This window comes from Vipera berus (assembly GCF_964194415.1).
Source record: "Vipera berus genome assembly, chromosome: 2".
NCBI classification, from domain to species: domain Eukaryota; kingdom Metazoa; phylum Chordata; class Lepidosauria; order Squamata; family Viperidae; genus Vipera; species Vipera berus.
Window position 1 is genome coordinate 134,637,333 of NC_138203.1, and position 15,180 is coordinate 134,652,512.

The following is a 15,180-nucleotide window of genomic DNA, read 5'->3' on the forward strand; positions in this document are numbered from 1 at the left end:
CACTGAAAAAAGTGCCCCCCAAGCCACAGCCGAGCAAGACAACTGCCTGCCCGCCTGGCGGCCCTCTTCTTCCTGTCTGATGTTTTCATTGTTATGAGCATTTCTGTTGAGGATTGGCAGCGGGGGTGGATTGGGGTGGGTGTTTGGTTTTTATTCCACACCCCCCTCGTCTGCTGGGTGTTTGCAGCAGGTTTTGGTCACTGAACATGACCCTGGGACACTGTGATTGTCATAAATATGAATCAGTTGCCAAGCATCTGAATGTAAATCACAAGACCCTGGAGATGCTGCAATATTCCAGCTGATCAGCGCTTCTTCTGGGCTCAGCAGAAGCACCGGGATCAGCGCCGAGTTCCAGCTGGAGCCTGGCGCTGGTGCTTCCGCTGAGCCCTGAGAGCCCTGCAGCTCCAGCCATCTCTCGCTCAGGCTTGTACGGTGCTGCCACTGGTTCAGCTCATTCCCCTCCCCCACTACTACTTTTCTAGGATGGTCGCGTACCACCTGCCAGGTGCCAATGTACCACAGGTGGTACCCATACCACTGGTTGAAAAGCCCTGCTCTAGATCTCCATGCTAATTGGCAGAACTAGGTCCTGACGATCTTCCGGAAAGCCAAGAGTGGGGCCCGTCTCTGGGGGTAAGATGTTCCAAAGGGTGGGGGCATCGGCAGAGTAAATTGTCTCTTCCTGGATCCCAACAGTCAGAATTCTTTCACCAACATACCTTTTCTGCCTGAACGGTCGGGATGGATCGATGTAGTAGAGTCAAGATGGTTCATTTCGAACATCAGTTACAGTGGTGATGAGTGCATTGTGTTGGGAGACTTGAAAAAAAACACAGGTTAAGGATAGATCATAGACAAAATCGATGTGGTTGCTAGGGGTCAAAAACGACTAGATGGCATCAGTCAGTTTCCAAGATTGAGGCCATCCCTTGTTTTGGCTGCAAATTATGAAAAGTTGTAGCTCAACATCTCTGGTGGTGTCGTAGCTGGCGGAAGCTGGGCGAGGGTGCCAGAAAGATGTGCTAGTCTTGAGAAAGTCAGCAGGGAGATGCTGGGTCGGCGGAGAAAATCCTAATGCATCTAATAATCCCACTTGGGGTGTGTGTGAAAGCCCTAATAAGCAGGCATATACATAGAATGAAGGCTACTGCTAAGCTTGTAAGCCGCCCTGAGTATATATATATATATATATATATATATATATATATATATATATATATATATATATATATATATATATATATATATATATATATATATATATATATATATATATATATATATATATATATATATATATATATATATATATTGTTGTCCTGCGCTTAAAATAGACTTCAGCAGGAGTTACCATCAATTTCAGGTAGGGAAAGCTTATCTTGGTTACAACAGAACCAGATTCAGTTCCCCAGCGTCTATGGGAGACTCCCTAAGTGGACCCTTAAGTGAAGTTTGGCCTCTGGAGAACTGTACAGAAGTGGTGTTGCCAGGTTGTTTCTATTACAGATATTGCATAAATGTGTTTGCGCTAGTCTTTTGTAAGCTGTGTGAGATATCCACCTCAGTCACTCGATTTTACAAATTCTTATCCCACTCTTTTTAGTCTTTTTTAAAAAACAAACAAACACAACCTTGGAGTAAGGGGCTATGTGTGAGAACTAGATGGGAAGCCTTCTAAGTCTCTTATAACCAGGGCTTTTTTTCTCATAGAACGCTCAGAACGGAGTTCCGGCACCTTTTTTGGATGGAACCTCGTAGGGTAGGCAAGGCGGGTTGTATGACATGTGTGAGTTCCGGCACCTTTTTCTTTTACAAAAAAAGCACTGCTTATAACCAACAAGATTCTGTGTAGAGATCAAACAGTAATATGAAGGAAATTAGTGGGCAAAAGAGGTTTTTAAGTATTTGCCTCTTTGCTGTTTCAGCTTGCTGCTTTTAACTCTGGGTCCAGCACCAAAGTAGAGAGGAAAGTTTTAAAATTTAACTGAAGTGAGGCAAAATTAATAGATGACTTTTTTAAAAACTTTACATATTAACAAGATGTATTGTACTATTGAATCATAATTACCCCATGTTTGAATTACTGCTCATTTAAAAACAATGCAAGCCTAGTCTGAAATTTTGACCTGCCCTTCATTTTTTTAGTCTAAAATATGAAATACAAAGTTCTGTGAATCAATAGATATCTATATTGGATTTGATGTTACCAGAGTAATAAAATGTATGCTGTAGCACTCTTGAACTCATTGGGAATTAATTCCAAGTAAACATGCATAGGATTAAGTTGCAAGTAAGATTCTTTTCAATAGGCTGCATGGTATGGTTTTTTTCCTGTTCTGGAGCATTATAATTTCTGTTGGAGACTTTTCCATGTTGCCATGTTCACATAAACCTAAATTCATATGCTAATCATGTTGCATATCAACACCTTCTATAATCTTGAGTGCCTTATATTTATGGACAATACTGCTCTTCCATTCTTCCAAAATAGGGTGTTTTTTGTGCTCTAGACTAGTGCAAATGCAGTCTTTCCTCTATTTGGGAACCACATTGGGTCTTTTCCAGTCTTCTGGTAGTTCCAGTGCTCCAGGATCACTGTTTGGATGCAAGAATTAGTTAACAAAGCAGGGAGATCTGCATCTCAAATCTTTTGACAAGATCCTCTGCTTGTGAGGAAAGTACCCCACGTATCCTTACACAAAAAACAATACAATTCTTCAAAGACTTAGTAGTTCTGCTTCATGGTGATCCTGAGGTTTTCTGTGCACTCTACTATCCACTGAGATAATTAGTAAAGTAGCTGTTTTGGCCAATATCTTAAAGCAGAGGTGCCCAACCTTTTGGGCACCAGGGACTGGTTATGTGGAAAGGTTTTTCTGTGGACCAGAGAACACATGGTTTTGTGTACCTCCTGCATCTCATAGATGGGGCTTTGCTTGTTTGTGTGGACCAGTTGCTGGCCTGCTGTGGCCTGGTACAGCTCCATGGACTGGGGGTTGGGGACCCCTGTCTTAAAGACTATTGTTCTTTGTGCAGACATACATGCTGATCCTTTCAATGGCTAAGACTGCTTTGCAGGGTGGTGTTAGAAAAATAGGCATAGGCCTTGTATGGAATATCTGTTGCCCCAAAGTTCTAGCTACAAACAGCCAGGAAAGCAATTGTTGGTCAACTGAAGGAGTTAAATCCCTTCCAGGTACATGCATCAGGCTGTTGTATATTCTAGAAGCAACTCCGATGGGTGTGTAAAGGTTAAGCAAACTTGTCACTTTTCAGAACTAATTTTTAATGAAATATTTTTTATAAATTATAAAGATTTGGTGCTGGCTTCCGGTTTGCGCGCGTGGCGCTTCCAAACATCCAGGAAGAGTCCGCTCCCTGCCATCCAATCTTTCTTCTTTGGAGGACTCTGAAAAGGGTTGAAAGTCACCCTGGAGGGGCGACCACCACAAGGAGGCCCTCCCTGTGATTGCAGAAGGGCGGCAGCCCTCCGCTTGAATCTGGAGCAGCTCCTTTGGCCCAAAGAAGAGACCGGCCATTAAGATGGCCGATCATTAAGCCGCTCCCTGCCGAAAGCCGAAAGCCAAAAGCACTACCTAGCACTAAGAAGCAATCTGGAGTACCTGGGTGAGATTTTACCTTTCTTATTCCCTTAACCATCTTCCTGTGGGACTTTTCTGAAAATTTCCTCCCCATTTTTTGAAAGAACGGCGTTTATATACTTGGGGAATAGTTTAAAGCCTTAAAGCCTTAAAAAAAATCAAGTGACTGAGCAAAGAAATTAAGCAATCTTATCTGTACTTACTAAAAAGCTTCTATTTTTTGTGGGGATCTACTACCCTATTTTCTGTTCAAGCTGTGAATTAAGGAAAAAAAGAATGGACTAATGCTACAAAAGTTTTGTATTAATTTGGAATTTTCTTTTACATCACATTCTATATGCTATTGATGACATCTTGTGGCGAAACTTGGTACAGCAAGTAAATCTTTTTCCTATTGTGAGAACTGACTGAATAAGAGAGCTGTCCTTGACATTACTTTCAAAGATAAGTGTGGGAGCACCTGACACCGAAAACAACTCTTTTGGAGGTGGATAATCATTGACTCTTATTAAAATAGCCTCTATGGAAGATTTAGCTGTAAACAACAACAAAATGGATGAATACATCCCACCACTTAATTACAAACTGATACTGGACACGATTTTGGCAATGACAGAGCAAATTAAAGCCACACTGCAAGATAAATCTGACATCTTAAAGCCACCAAATCAAACTGACCTTAAATGAGGAACTAACAATAAAGCAAACAGAAGTGGAAACTAACACTAAAATAGGAGACTTCAAAGAACAACAAATGCAACCTACAGAGAACCTTAAAGTCCAAATTTCAATGTCAACTACAAAACTTACAACTCAAAAAGCAATAGAACCCGAAGAAAGCAACATTAAAAGTGAAGATATTAAAGGCCTTCAAATACACTATGTTGAGGATTCAGCTAATCAAATGACAACCATAACACCAGCTACTACTTTCTACCTAACCCAGATAGAATTGGAAGAAGAAAAATGCCAGACTGATCTAATGACAATTACACCAAACATCAAAAACGGAGCTATTAAAGCAAAATTTTAATGGTTACAAAGGGGGCACTTTCTTTGCAAAACTGATATTTGGATGGTCTCCCTGGATTCAAATAAGGGGTATAGGAAGAAAGGGAGATACATTTGAGAATTTTTAAATTCCAAAAGGAAAGCCTGATTGGCACAAAACGAAGGCGAGAGATAGATTCAAAAAACTGAACTTGTCTCTTTTTTGGGATTCCTAAGGATAGAGTTCAAAAATATCTTTTAATGGATTAAGGGGAATCTCTAAAAAATATAAACTGATTTTACATTTAGGTTTTAGATCTGTGAGGGAAAACAAAATTAAGCTTCTAGAATATAACTCTGAACTATATTATAGAATCTGGAATGATATAACTAAAGATAGTATTTTAACAATTGATGAATGGTTAAGATGACATATTGAATATATTAGTTGTAATGATATAGACAGAAACTCATCTTGTATTTAACTTTTAAAGGGAAGTTGCTTATTAGAATCGATATATATTATAGAGTTTGGAAAGGTATAATATATTTTGCTATAATTGGTGAATAGTTAATAGACGTTACTGTTAAAAAATAAGAATGTTTTGAAATGAACAATGTAAGTTTTGTAGACAGGATAATTACTCTTTATTGAAATAGGGAAATGTGGGTTACCCAAATAGTAAGCTTTCTTCCATTTATCATAGGCTACCCTAGATTATTTTATTGCAATTAGGTAAAACCTAAAAGCAGGATATTGATATATATTAGTGAAAATATATTGAAAATTATTTCAATCGACTAGGTCACAATTAGAAATGTATTAATTTGATTAATTTGACTATGTTATAACTAAGGGAATCAGAGAGGGAATCCTTGTTGATGTAACCTGAGCTATTTACAAATAATTTGATACTGTTTAGTTTTGACTACCCAACCACCGTATTGCTTCACAAATATTTGAATGTAAATATTAAAAAATTAATAAAACTTGAAAGGTAAGATTTGGTGCTTAAGTATAAAAGAAAACAAAGCAGACTAAACAAAGTAAATTGAAAGAAAAGGAAGTTAAGAATGTAACACAGGCACACTGTTTTTACCAATTTATAGTGTTGCAGAATCAAGAAATTCAGATCCCAGAATCACAAGAAGTTTGTTTTATTTTGCGCAAAAGGTTCAGAACAGAAAGCAGTATCAATGTCTGAACATGTTTTCAGGGAAAAGCAAGTATAGTCTCCAAAAGTAGCAAAACACGGAAATGTAACTTATGAGCTCTGATTGGTTACATGAGTTCTAGGCCCCTTCTAGCTCATCCCTAGCCCCCCCTTAGTGATGCTAAATTATAGCTAAATGTCTTGCAACCTTTGACCTGTGGCAAAGATCATAGGTGTCTTGCTAAGCATCTAAGTTTCTGGCACCATGTTTGTGGTTAGCTACAAGTGAGACATATGTGGTTAGCTGTAACTGAACTCTGTGTGGGCCTACGAGGTGTGACCAACAGTTGAACCTGTGGTTTGGCATCTTCTATTTCCTTGTTCTTCTTCCAACTAATATACACATTTTCTTTATGCCTCACTTTTATGTCCTACCTCACTTTTACGTCATGCAGCATTTTTATGTATTCTTTGTATCTCTCTTTATGGCCTGCCTCAATAGAACCAACTTTTACAGCAGCCTTTTTTAACAGAGAAGGGACCACTCTGGAGGTTAGGCCAATTTTCATCTGGTTAAGAGATTACAGAAACTACAGAACAACTATCTCTGCTACATTAGGAAAGACTGCTTTATTAGAAGAAAATGGAGCTGAAAAGCCTGACTTTTATGCATTGGATGACTGCATTTTACTCTTGTTTTTTACCTGATTTTAAATTATGGATAGATATTTTACTGTAACATGGTTGTGCATTAGCTCAGCAAAGATTGCTACTGACAGCATTTATCTGCATGTGGACCTCCAGTTCTTTTTCTGTAGTATATATACAATTTTATGATTCAACCAATTTCAACAAGGATGATGTCATCTGAAAGCTATAGTTTGCAATACTTGTGTTTTGATTTTAGAAATCCCTGACAGTTTTATATAGCATTGAGGTAAAATCCATCTAAAAGTAGGCTGCTTTAGCTTTTCAGTGAGGTACTAGAGTAGGGGTGTCAAACTGCTGGCCCATGGGCCAGATGCGTCATCCGGAAGCTACGCCCACCCCATTGCCGGCAATGGCAAAACAGTCCTGATACGTCTCGCGACATCACGAGTTTGACATGTCTGTACTAGAGGGTAAAAAACAGATCTACAGGCTATCTTTGGCAAATGACCATTCATTCATGACTGTTTGAAGTTATAATGGTGTTATGACCAGTTGTCAGAATTCCAGACATCCCAGGATTCCTGCTGTAATGTGACCATAATTTGGGCACTTGGCAATAGGTTTGCACTTACGATTAGTTGAAATCCATTTACAATCTTTCCTGCCGGTTTCCCCAGAAAGTCAGTGGGGAAACCAGCAGGTAAGGTCACAAGTCACTTGGGTAAGCCTCTCCTATCTATGCACTCCCCCCCCAGCAGCAGCCACTTACCTGCCTGCCTGGGACTTGCAACTTCCTACTGGCTTTTCCACTTACTTTTGTTATGGGAAGTGGGCAGGAAGTTGCCTCACTTAATGACCGTGGGATTTAGTTAACAATGGTAACTGAGACTGCAGGGATCGCTGTTGCTAAGCGATGCTGCTGCACTTTATAACTGCATTGCTTAGCAATGAAAATTCTGGTTCCAACTCCCATTGTAAGTCGAGGATTACCTGAACTAAATAAAGCATATATGTGTATGTTACAGTATTCATAATATAAACCCCTATTGTTTCCTGTTTGACATGTGTACCCCACTGATTACACTCCCATGTTATGCAAAACCAAATATTTATTTTATGTTGTGTTCAGCTGTTGGAACCTGAATGGCTTATTAGCACTTTTATCACCTCATCAGCAAGAAAAGTGTGTTTTGACTGTGTCTGTAAATGGCTGGTTTGTGCACAAATCTAGCAACAGTCAAGAGGTGTACAATTATCTCACCACAGGAAACTGCCCTGTGACAATGCACTGTGTCTTCAAAACTTCAGAAATCCATCTGCATGTCTTTAAGAAAAAAAGGAAAGATAATTTTAAATACAATTAAGACACATTGTGAAGATACTTAACATGTTATACAACAAATTATATCAACTACCTCCAAACTGCAGAGCCGTTAACTACATTTTTTTTTCTGCATGGGTGTACAAGTGGTTACAGGAGTTGTACTCCAGCATACCTGGAAAGGCTGTTGCAGATACAGGTAGTCCTCAACTTACAACCAAAATTGAGTCCAAAATTTCTGTTGTTAAGTGAGTTTTGACCCATTTTATGACCTTTCTTGCCTCAGTTGTTAAGTGAATCACAGCAACTGATAAGTTAGTAACCTGGTTGTTAAGTGAATCTGGCTTCCCCATTGACTTTGCTTGTCAGGAGATCGCAAAAGGGGATCACATGACCTCGGGACACTTGCCAAGCATCTGAATTTTGACTACGTGAACATGGGGATGCTGCAAAGATCGTAACTGTGAAAAATGGTCATAGGTCACTTTTTGCAGTGTTGTTGTAACCTTGAACATCACTAAATGAAATGTTGTAAGTCAAGGACTACCTGTAGCTAATGTTGAAGGTAGTGGAGAGGGGGAGGTATATTCTGCAAAGGTTTTCTTTTTTAAATTTGAAAACACAAATGATTTGGAGATGTCTACAATTTCCTCACAATAGGCAATAAGTGGCAATCAGGGTATTTAGATGAAAGTACTTGTCACGTGAAGCCAAAATTACTGTGCAATAATTTGGATTAAATTCCAAAAAAATGTGCTAGTGTGGTACGGGATTGCAAATATAGCACCTGTTTGTAACTCTTTAAAACAGACCCACCCTCTCCTGGAATTGTACAGCTGCCCTCTCTTGATGATTTATTTAATTATCCAAATGTTCTGGGCTCACATGATAACACTGAATCATAAACTGATCATATAATTTATGCAACCCACACAGCCACAGAATTGACTTTTGTGATTCAATGTCATGCATCCACAAGCTAAGAGTTTCTATCCCAAGTAACTTCAAATCGACATCCTTGGTCTGTAATACATAATACAATGTTGCCTGATATTGCTAACGAGCTACCTAGCTCACAGCCTGAAGTAAGTCCTAGGTTGCTTAACTGTTTCAATAAAGAAGCCAGTTGCCTCATTCCCACATCCTACCATTTACAAAGTACAATGCCAAGTTCAAAAAAGCTACTTCATATTTAATAGAATGTATAAATTTAACTTATCTCTCTGTTAGCAATAGCCAAGAACAAAGAGAAAAAACACTTTATTTTTTGTATCAATTTATGTTGCTGCCCATGTCACCATCATGAGTGGTGTCACTGAAACAATTGGGAGTGGGGGTGGAGGGGTTGAAGTTGGCATCCTTCTGAAACAAGCCCTTACCGCTATCTTTCAAACGTTGTCCTTTGTAAGATTTCTCCATTTCTTCCAAGAATTGTTCAAAGACTTTCACATATGGAGCTAAACTGGTTTTCTTATAATCTGTTAAAAAAGGGAGGAGAAAAAAACTCATTTTATTTTCAAATTTTAAAATCACAACTATTTAAGCAGACACAAGGAATTAAGTTTGGCTCTCAAGTGTCCATTTGCTCCAATCAGTACAAAAAAACCCTAAAACTTCACTTCCAGGTCAGATCCTTTATGCATTCCTGATTTGACCCAAGGACATGCCAGATTTAATTCTGATTATGTTGCATTTTTCTATTTGTAAACATTTCAGAAAACTTATCTGTTACGTCTCAGTAAACCATTTGTCTTGCTATGCTGCTTATTACTATTATTTATTTTTTACAACAAATGGGGTAGCCTTCATCAAATGTCTATACCCTTTACACACTTCCCAGAAAAGCAAATCTCTTACAAAAGATGTCCCAAAAGTGCTTTTCCAAAAGGTAACCGGACTTTAAAAAAATGCTGACCTTGGTAATGCATACACTAAAATTGACACTTCCAGTTTTGACGTCGCGGCGATACAGACGCAGAAAGAGGGGGCTGTCTTTCGCATTTGGTTTCGCCCTGCTGGGGGACCCTGAAAAGGGTTGAAAGTCGCCCTGTAGTGGCGGCAAGCAAGGAGGGGACTCTCGCTGATTGCAGGGGGTGGTGGCAGCTCTCCCGTTTGATCCAAGGAAGCCCTCCAAAGCAGGGGAAAGACTGGCTGCATTCGTGTAGCCAGTCCGAAGCTGCTGACAACGGAAGTCAACAAGCACTACCAAGCAACTTTACAGCAACATGGATGAAACTGGGTGAGACCTGATCCTTTATGATTTTAAGACCTCTTCCTGAATATCTGCCCAAAGCACTCCCCCCAATGAAAGAGGGGAAGGGAATTTCCACCCCATTCCCTCAGAAAAGAAAAGTGGCAAATTAATTACTTGGGGAAAATGGCGAAACCCATAAGACCTATTTGGAATAAATATATACATACAGCTTGAAAATTTGGGGACTAAAAGTGTTTTTAAGACCTTTTTTTAAAAAAAAGAAAGACTTGAAAAGTTTACAATATAAGTTCTGGATCTAAAAACTGAAAAGCAGTGTTGATGTCATCTAGTGGTGAATTATGGCACTACAACTTATTTATGCCTAAAAGAAACCTGGCTTGAAGCCCAGAATTAGATAAGACTTTGGCTGGCCTTGGAAGCTTTTACTACTCAGCTGAGAAAAAAGGAACAGGCTTGGGGGCTGCTTATCTGGGTGGCAGAGATAATAAAATATTCTAAATTTGGCCTGTCTGAATTTTGAACATAAATATTGACTTTCACAACTGTATTGTGGAATTATTTTCTTGTAGAAGAAACATATGGAAAACATGCTGCTTGGTGGCGTCCTGCAGGAACCCTACCCAGGGCGCGCATAGTGCAGGCGCAGAGCGAGGCCCCACCCTCCCCAGGGACTCATTGTGCAGCAACCGGGCCAGTGGGATCCGTGTCGCCCTTCCCCCCCTTCTTACTTCACAAGTAAGCACCTGATGGGGACAGAGCCATCCACTCCCTCGGCAGGTAGGGGTTTGAGACTGCTCGCATTGTGGCCCTGAGTGCCAACATCACAACTGGCCCCTCCTTCTTTCCCCCCTTCTCTCTCTCTCTGTTGCAGCCTCACTCTCTTCCATCTTCTTTTCCTCCGCCCCCCGCAACCTTGCAATACCCCTCACATTGCCTTCCGGGGATCGAGACTTTTCCCCCTCTTCCCGAGGTGCCCAACTTTACAGAAGGGAAAGCAAAGCGGCCAAACGGCACGCACCCTCCCGGAGGACTCATCCCGCAGCAGCAGTATTGAGGCCCACGTTTGTTTTGCTGATGCGCGCCAGGCGAAGCCATCAGAACATGGGTGTGGAGGGAAAAACGTGCCCGCCTGATTCCCCCCCTCCACTGTTTTGCAGCATTTAACCCTTTGCCATCTCCACGACGACCAGCTGGAGGGACAATGGGAGAGAGGGAGGGAAGGAAGGAAGGGACAAAAAGGGAAGGAAGGAAAGAAGGGAGGGAGGGGCAAAGAGGGAGGGAAGGAAAGAAGAAAGATAGGGACAGTGGGAGAGAGGGAGGGAAGGAAGGGACAAAGAGGGAAGGAAGGAAGGAAAGGAAGGGACAAAGAGGGAGGGAAGTAAGGAAAGAAGAAAGGTAGGGACAATGGGAGAGAGGGAGGGAAGGGACCAAGAGGGAAGAAAGGAAGGAAGAGAGGAAGGAAGGGACAAAGAGGGAAGGAAGGAAAGAAGAAAAGTAGGGACAATGGGAGAGAAGGAAGGCACCCATCCCATTCACCCTCCTCCACCAGAGACCCACGGATTTCCCCCTCCCACAGGCACCCTGCAACCTGAGTGATGAGCTGGCCATGCCCCCAGAGCCATTGACTTCGCTTGTCAAAAAGTTGCAAAAGTTGATCACATGACCCTGGGACACAGAACACCATAAGTATGAATCAGTTGCCAAGCATCCGAATATAAATCACATGACCCTTGGAATGCTGCAACAGTCATAAGTGTGAAAAATGGTCAACTTGCTAGGCGACTGGTTTTTGACACCTTGCTAGGCGACTGGTGGTACTCGGATGTTGCCATATCCTAAAAGTGGTACAATGGGTGAAAAGGTTGAAAAGCCCTGACATAAAGGAGATAAAAGAACAATTTTCTAATCTAAATCAACAAACTCAGAAAACAACCACAAGGAACCACCAACCCAGAAAACAGAAGGAAAACTAGAGAATGCTGACACAAATATTGACGATCTAAAGCAGGGCTTTTCAACCTTTTCACCTACTGTACCACTTTTAGGATATGGCAACATCCGAGTACCACCAGTTGCCTAGCAAGGTGTCAAAAACTTGATGACAAAAAAAAGTGATGAAGTACAGGTAGTCCTCAACTCAAGTTCGTTTAGTGACTGTTCGAAGTTACAATGGCTCTGAAAAAAGTGACTTATGACCATTTTTCACACTTATGACTGTTGCAGCATCCCCAGGGTCATGTGATTTACATTTGGATGCTTGGCAACTGATTTATACTTATGATGTTCTGTGTCCCAGGGTCATGTGATCAACTTTTGCAACTTTTTGACAAGTGACGTCAATGGCTGGGGTGGGGGGGGGCATGGCCAGCTCATCATCCAGGTTGCGGTGTGTGTGTGTGTGTGTGTGTGTGTGTGTGTGTGTGTGTGTGTGTGAAAATCCGTGGGTCTCTGGCGGAGGGGGGTGGGACTGGGGTGGGTGCCTTCCTTCCTTCCCTCCCTCTCTCCCATTGTCCCTACCTTTCTTCTTTCCTTCCTTCCTTCCCTCACTTTGTCCCTTCCCTCCTTCCTCCCTCCCTTCCCTTTCAATTCAACATACACAGGAGAGAAAACAACTACAATGCTCCTTTCTTTGCATTACTGATATTCAATAGCTAGTCACCAAATGATAGCATTGGGGCAGAAGGAAGGAAAGGCATTAACCCCGAGGTAGACTTGCATTTATAAAGTTGGTTTGATTTGCTACTTACCCCGAGAGAGGGAAATCATAGTTCCAATGAGATACAGTCCTGATACAGGACTATAAAATAAGACAAATTATGCATAATTGAAGAATTTAGTGCTACCAATGCAGCATTTCAATCTGTTCCTATCTACCTATGTATCAAGCAAATGATACATTCCCAGTGACAACAGAATTGGCTAATTATTTATCCTGATCTATGACAGCACTCACCTCGGCTTTTACGAGAGCTTTCCGGCAGACCTTCAGTTTCCTTTCCATTCCCTTCATCTTTCCCAATCATGTCCAGCTCATGACAGAGTTGGCTAACAAATAGAACAAAAACATTGGAAATCCCACAGAATTTGGCCAACCTATATTGACCATGATCATTTCACTGTGAGCTTGTATCCAGTAAATTTACAATTTATGCAGTGGAATCGATCAATCCACTCCTGATTTATGTTTGAAGAGACTGACTGGGTATACCTATCATATTAGGTGATACCATGCATTCTCTTTTGCTTGAGCCACTGAGTGAATGTAGGCACTATGATGTTTAATCCAACCAATTGTTGATTATGCAGCAAAGTGGATAAAGAACCATAGCCTAATGTGTTGAGTGAACCTAGGCACTATATCATTCCCACACCTTCTACATGCAAGTTTGTCATAGATCCCAAAGAGATGAGCCATACCTTATAGTGGGGACAGCAAATGGATCAAAGTCATCCAGTTTCTTCAGGTCAATTGGAACTGAAATGCGTCCTGAAAGAGGTCAAAAGCAACAGCTTCCTATAAAAGCAGAGTTCTCCAACCTTTTGGCTTTGTGCACTGGCCGGTGGGGGAGGGGGGAAGGGAGGAGATGGTTCCATGCGAGTGGTGAGCAAGCACGCACATACACAGCTCAATTTGCATGAGGGGTGGTGGGCACACACATAAGCCGATGCAGAAATGGAGTCCCCATGTGCTTGCACAAGTGGGGACAAGCACCCATGTACATGTGCTCACCCGCCACTTGCGTGGCCTGGTTCCAAAGGGCTCAAGGCCCAGTAATGGACCGCAGCCCAGGGGTTGGGGATCCCTGCTTTAAAGACTACTAGTGGAAGAGCAAAAGCATGCAGCAAGGGATTATATTTCTGAACAATTCCATCAACTGGCTAAATGTCCACATGGAAGTTCTCCAGACCTTGGAAAGGTCTTAATACAGGTAGTCTTCAACTTACAACAGTTCTTTTAGTGACTGTTCAAAGTTACAACATCACTGGAAAAGTGATTTATGCTTATTTTTCACACAACTATTGCAGCATTCTCATGGTTATGTGATCAAAATTCAGACCCTTGGCAATTGACTCATATTTATGACAGATGCAGTATCCTGGGGTCATGTGATTATCTTTTGTGACCTTCTGATAAGCAAAGTCAATGGAGGAGCCAGATTCTAATTACTAACTTAATAACTGCCATGATTCACTTAACAACTGTGGCAAGAAAAGTTGTAAAATGGGGCAAACTTACTTAATAAATGTCTCACTTAGCAACATAAACTTGGGGTCAATTATGGTCGTAGGTTGACTACCTGTATTGTCCTATACTCAAAGCATACGCTAAAGCACCATTCTGAGCATACTGGGAAACTCAAAACAGCAACTTCATGATTTAATTTCTTAACATAGAAGAGTCAAAACATGCTTATCAGTTGTTTGGCCCTTGGATCCTGGTTGTTCTTCCTAAGATGACATACTAATATAGAACCTATTTAAGGATTTTCAATTTAAAATATTGCTTTATATTGATTAAAACTCACAAACTCCACAAAGACCACATGCCCATTTCTATAGTTATCATTTTATCTCATCATTATATGCAGCACCCTACCCCCCCCCCCGAAAATGACCCCTTTAGTCATCAAACAACATTTGATTTTAGCATTATTTCTTCTTCCAACTGCTCATAGCTGAAAACACTTAACAGGGAAATGTACATTTCAGAAGCAGCAGAAGGAATAACTAGCATGTTAGACAAAGCAGTATGTTGCTACTAACGATGCTTAAATCCTCCCTGTTCTCTATGCTCAATTTTGCATATGCAGCATTACCTTATTTTATCTTCCAAAAAGCATGAAAGTAAGCCAGGCTGAGAGATAGCAAGTGGCTGAGACCAAACAGTGATCTCCAGGGTTGAAATGAATTCCCTGTGTTTCCACCTCCGCCTTCAACATTCCCTGCCATTTTAGGCCCTTGTCGGATTTCCATCAAAAGGAAATATGCACGAGCATTGTTTAGCAACTGACCTGTCTTTGGGTGAACGCTGAAAGGGCTCTTCAGCAAATGATTGATGCCTTTGCTAACGTTCATATCCAGGCGGGGAAAACAGTATTGCAGCATAATCTCCCTTTCAGCATGTACCATTTTCTTCAGAAGAAAGAGAAGAAGATTAATGCAAAAGAAACTGGCCTAAGTCAAGACAATGCCCAGGTCTAGCTAACTCAGTATAAGTAGTCCTTGAATTACAACAGTTTAGTG

General features: G+C 41.0%; 1 protein-coding gene across 1 annotated transcript in view; it reads right to left on the minus strand.

Annotated features, from left to right (window-relative positions):
* Positions 1–5,766: 5,766 nt before the first annotated feature.
* Positions 5,767–15,180, minus strand: part of PRIM1 (DNA primase subunit 1) — a gene marked incomplete at its 5' end in the record, with an annotated part of 31,317 nt that continues 21,903 nt past the window's right edge. Inside the window, 5 exons of the mRNA XM_081315602.1 lie at positions 5,767–7,724; positions 9,101–9,199; positions 12,890–12,981; positions 13,354–13,423; positions 14,949–15,069. Coding sequence (XP_081171728.1) covers positions 7,705–7,724; positions 9,101–9,199; positions 12,890–12,981; positions 13,354–13,423; positions 14,949–15,069 — 402 coding nt within the window. The 3' untranslated portion in view covers positions 5,767–7,704. The remainder of the gene's footprint in view (positions 7,725–9,100; positions 9,200–12,889; positions 12,982–13,353; positions 13,424–14,948; positions 15,070–15,180) is intronic.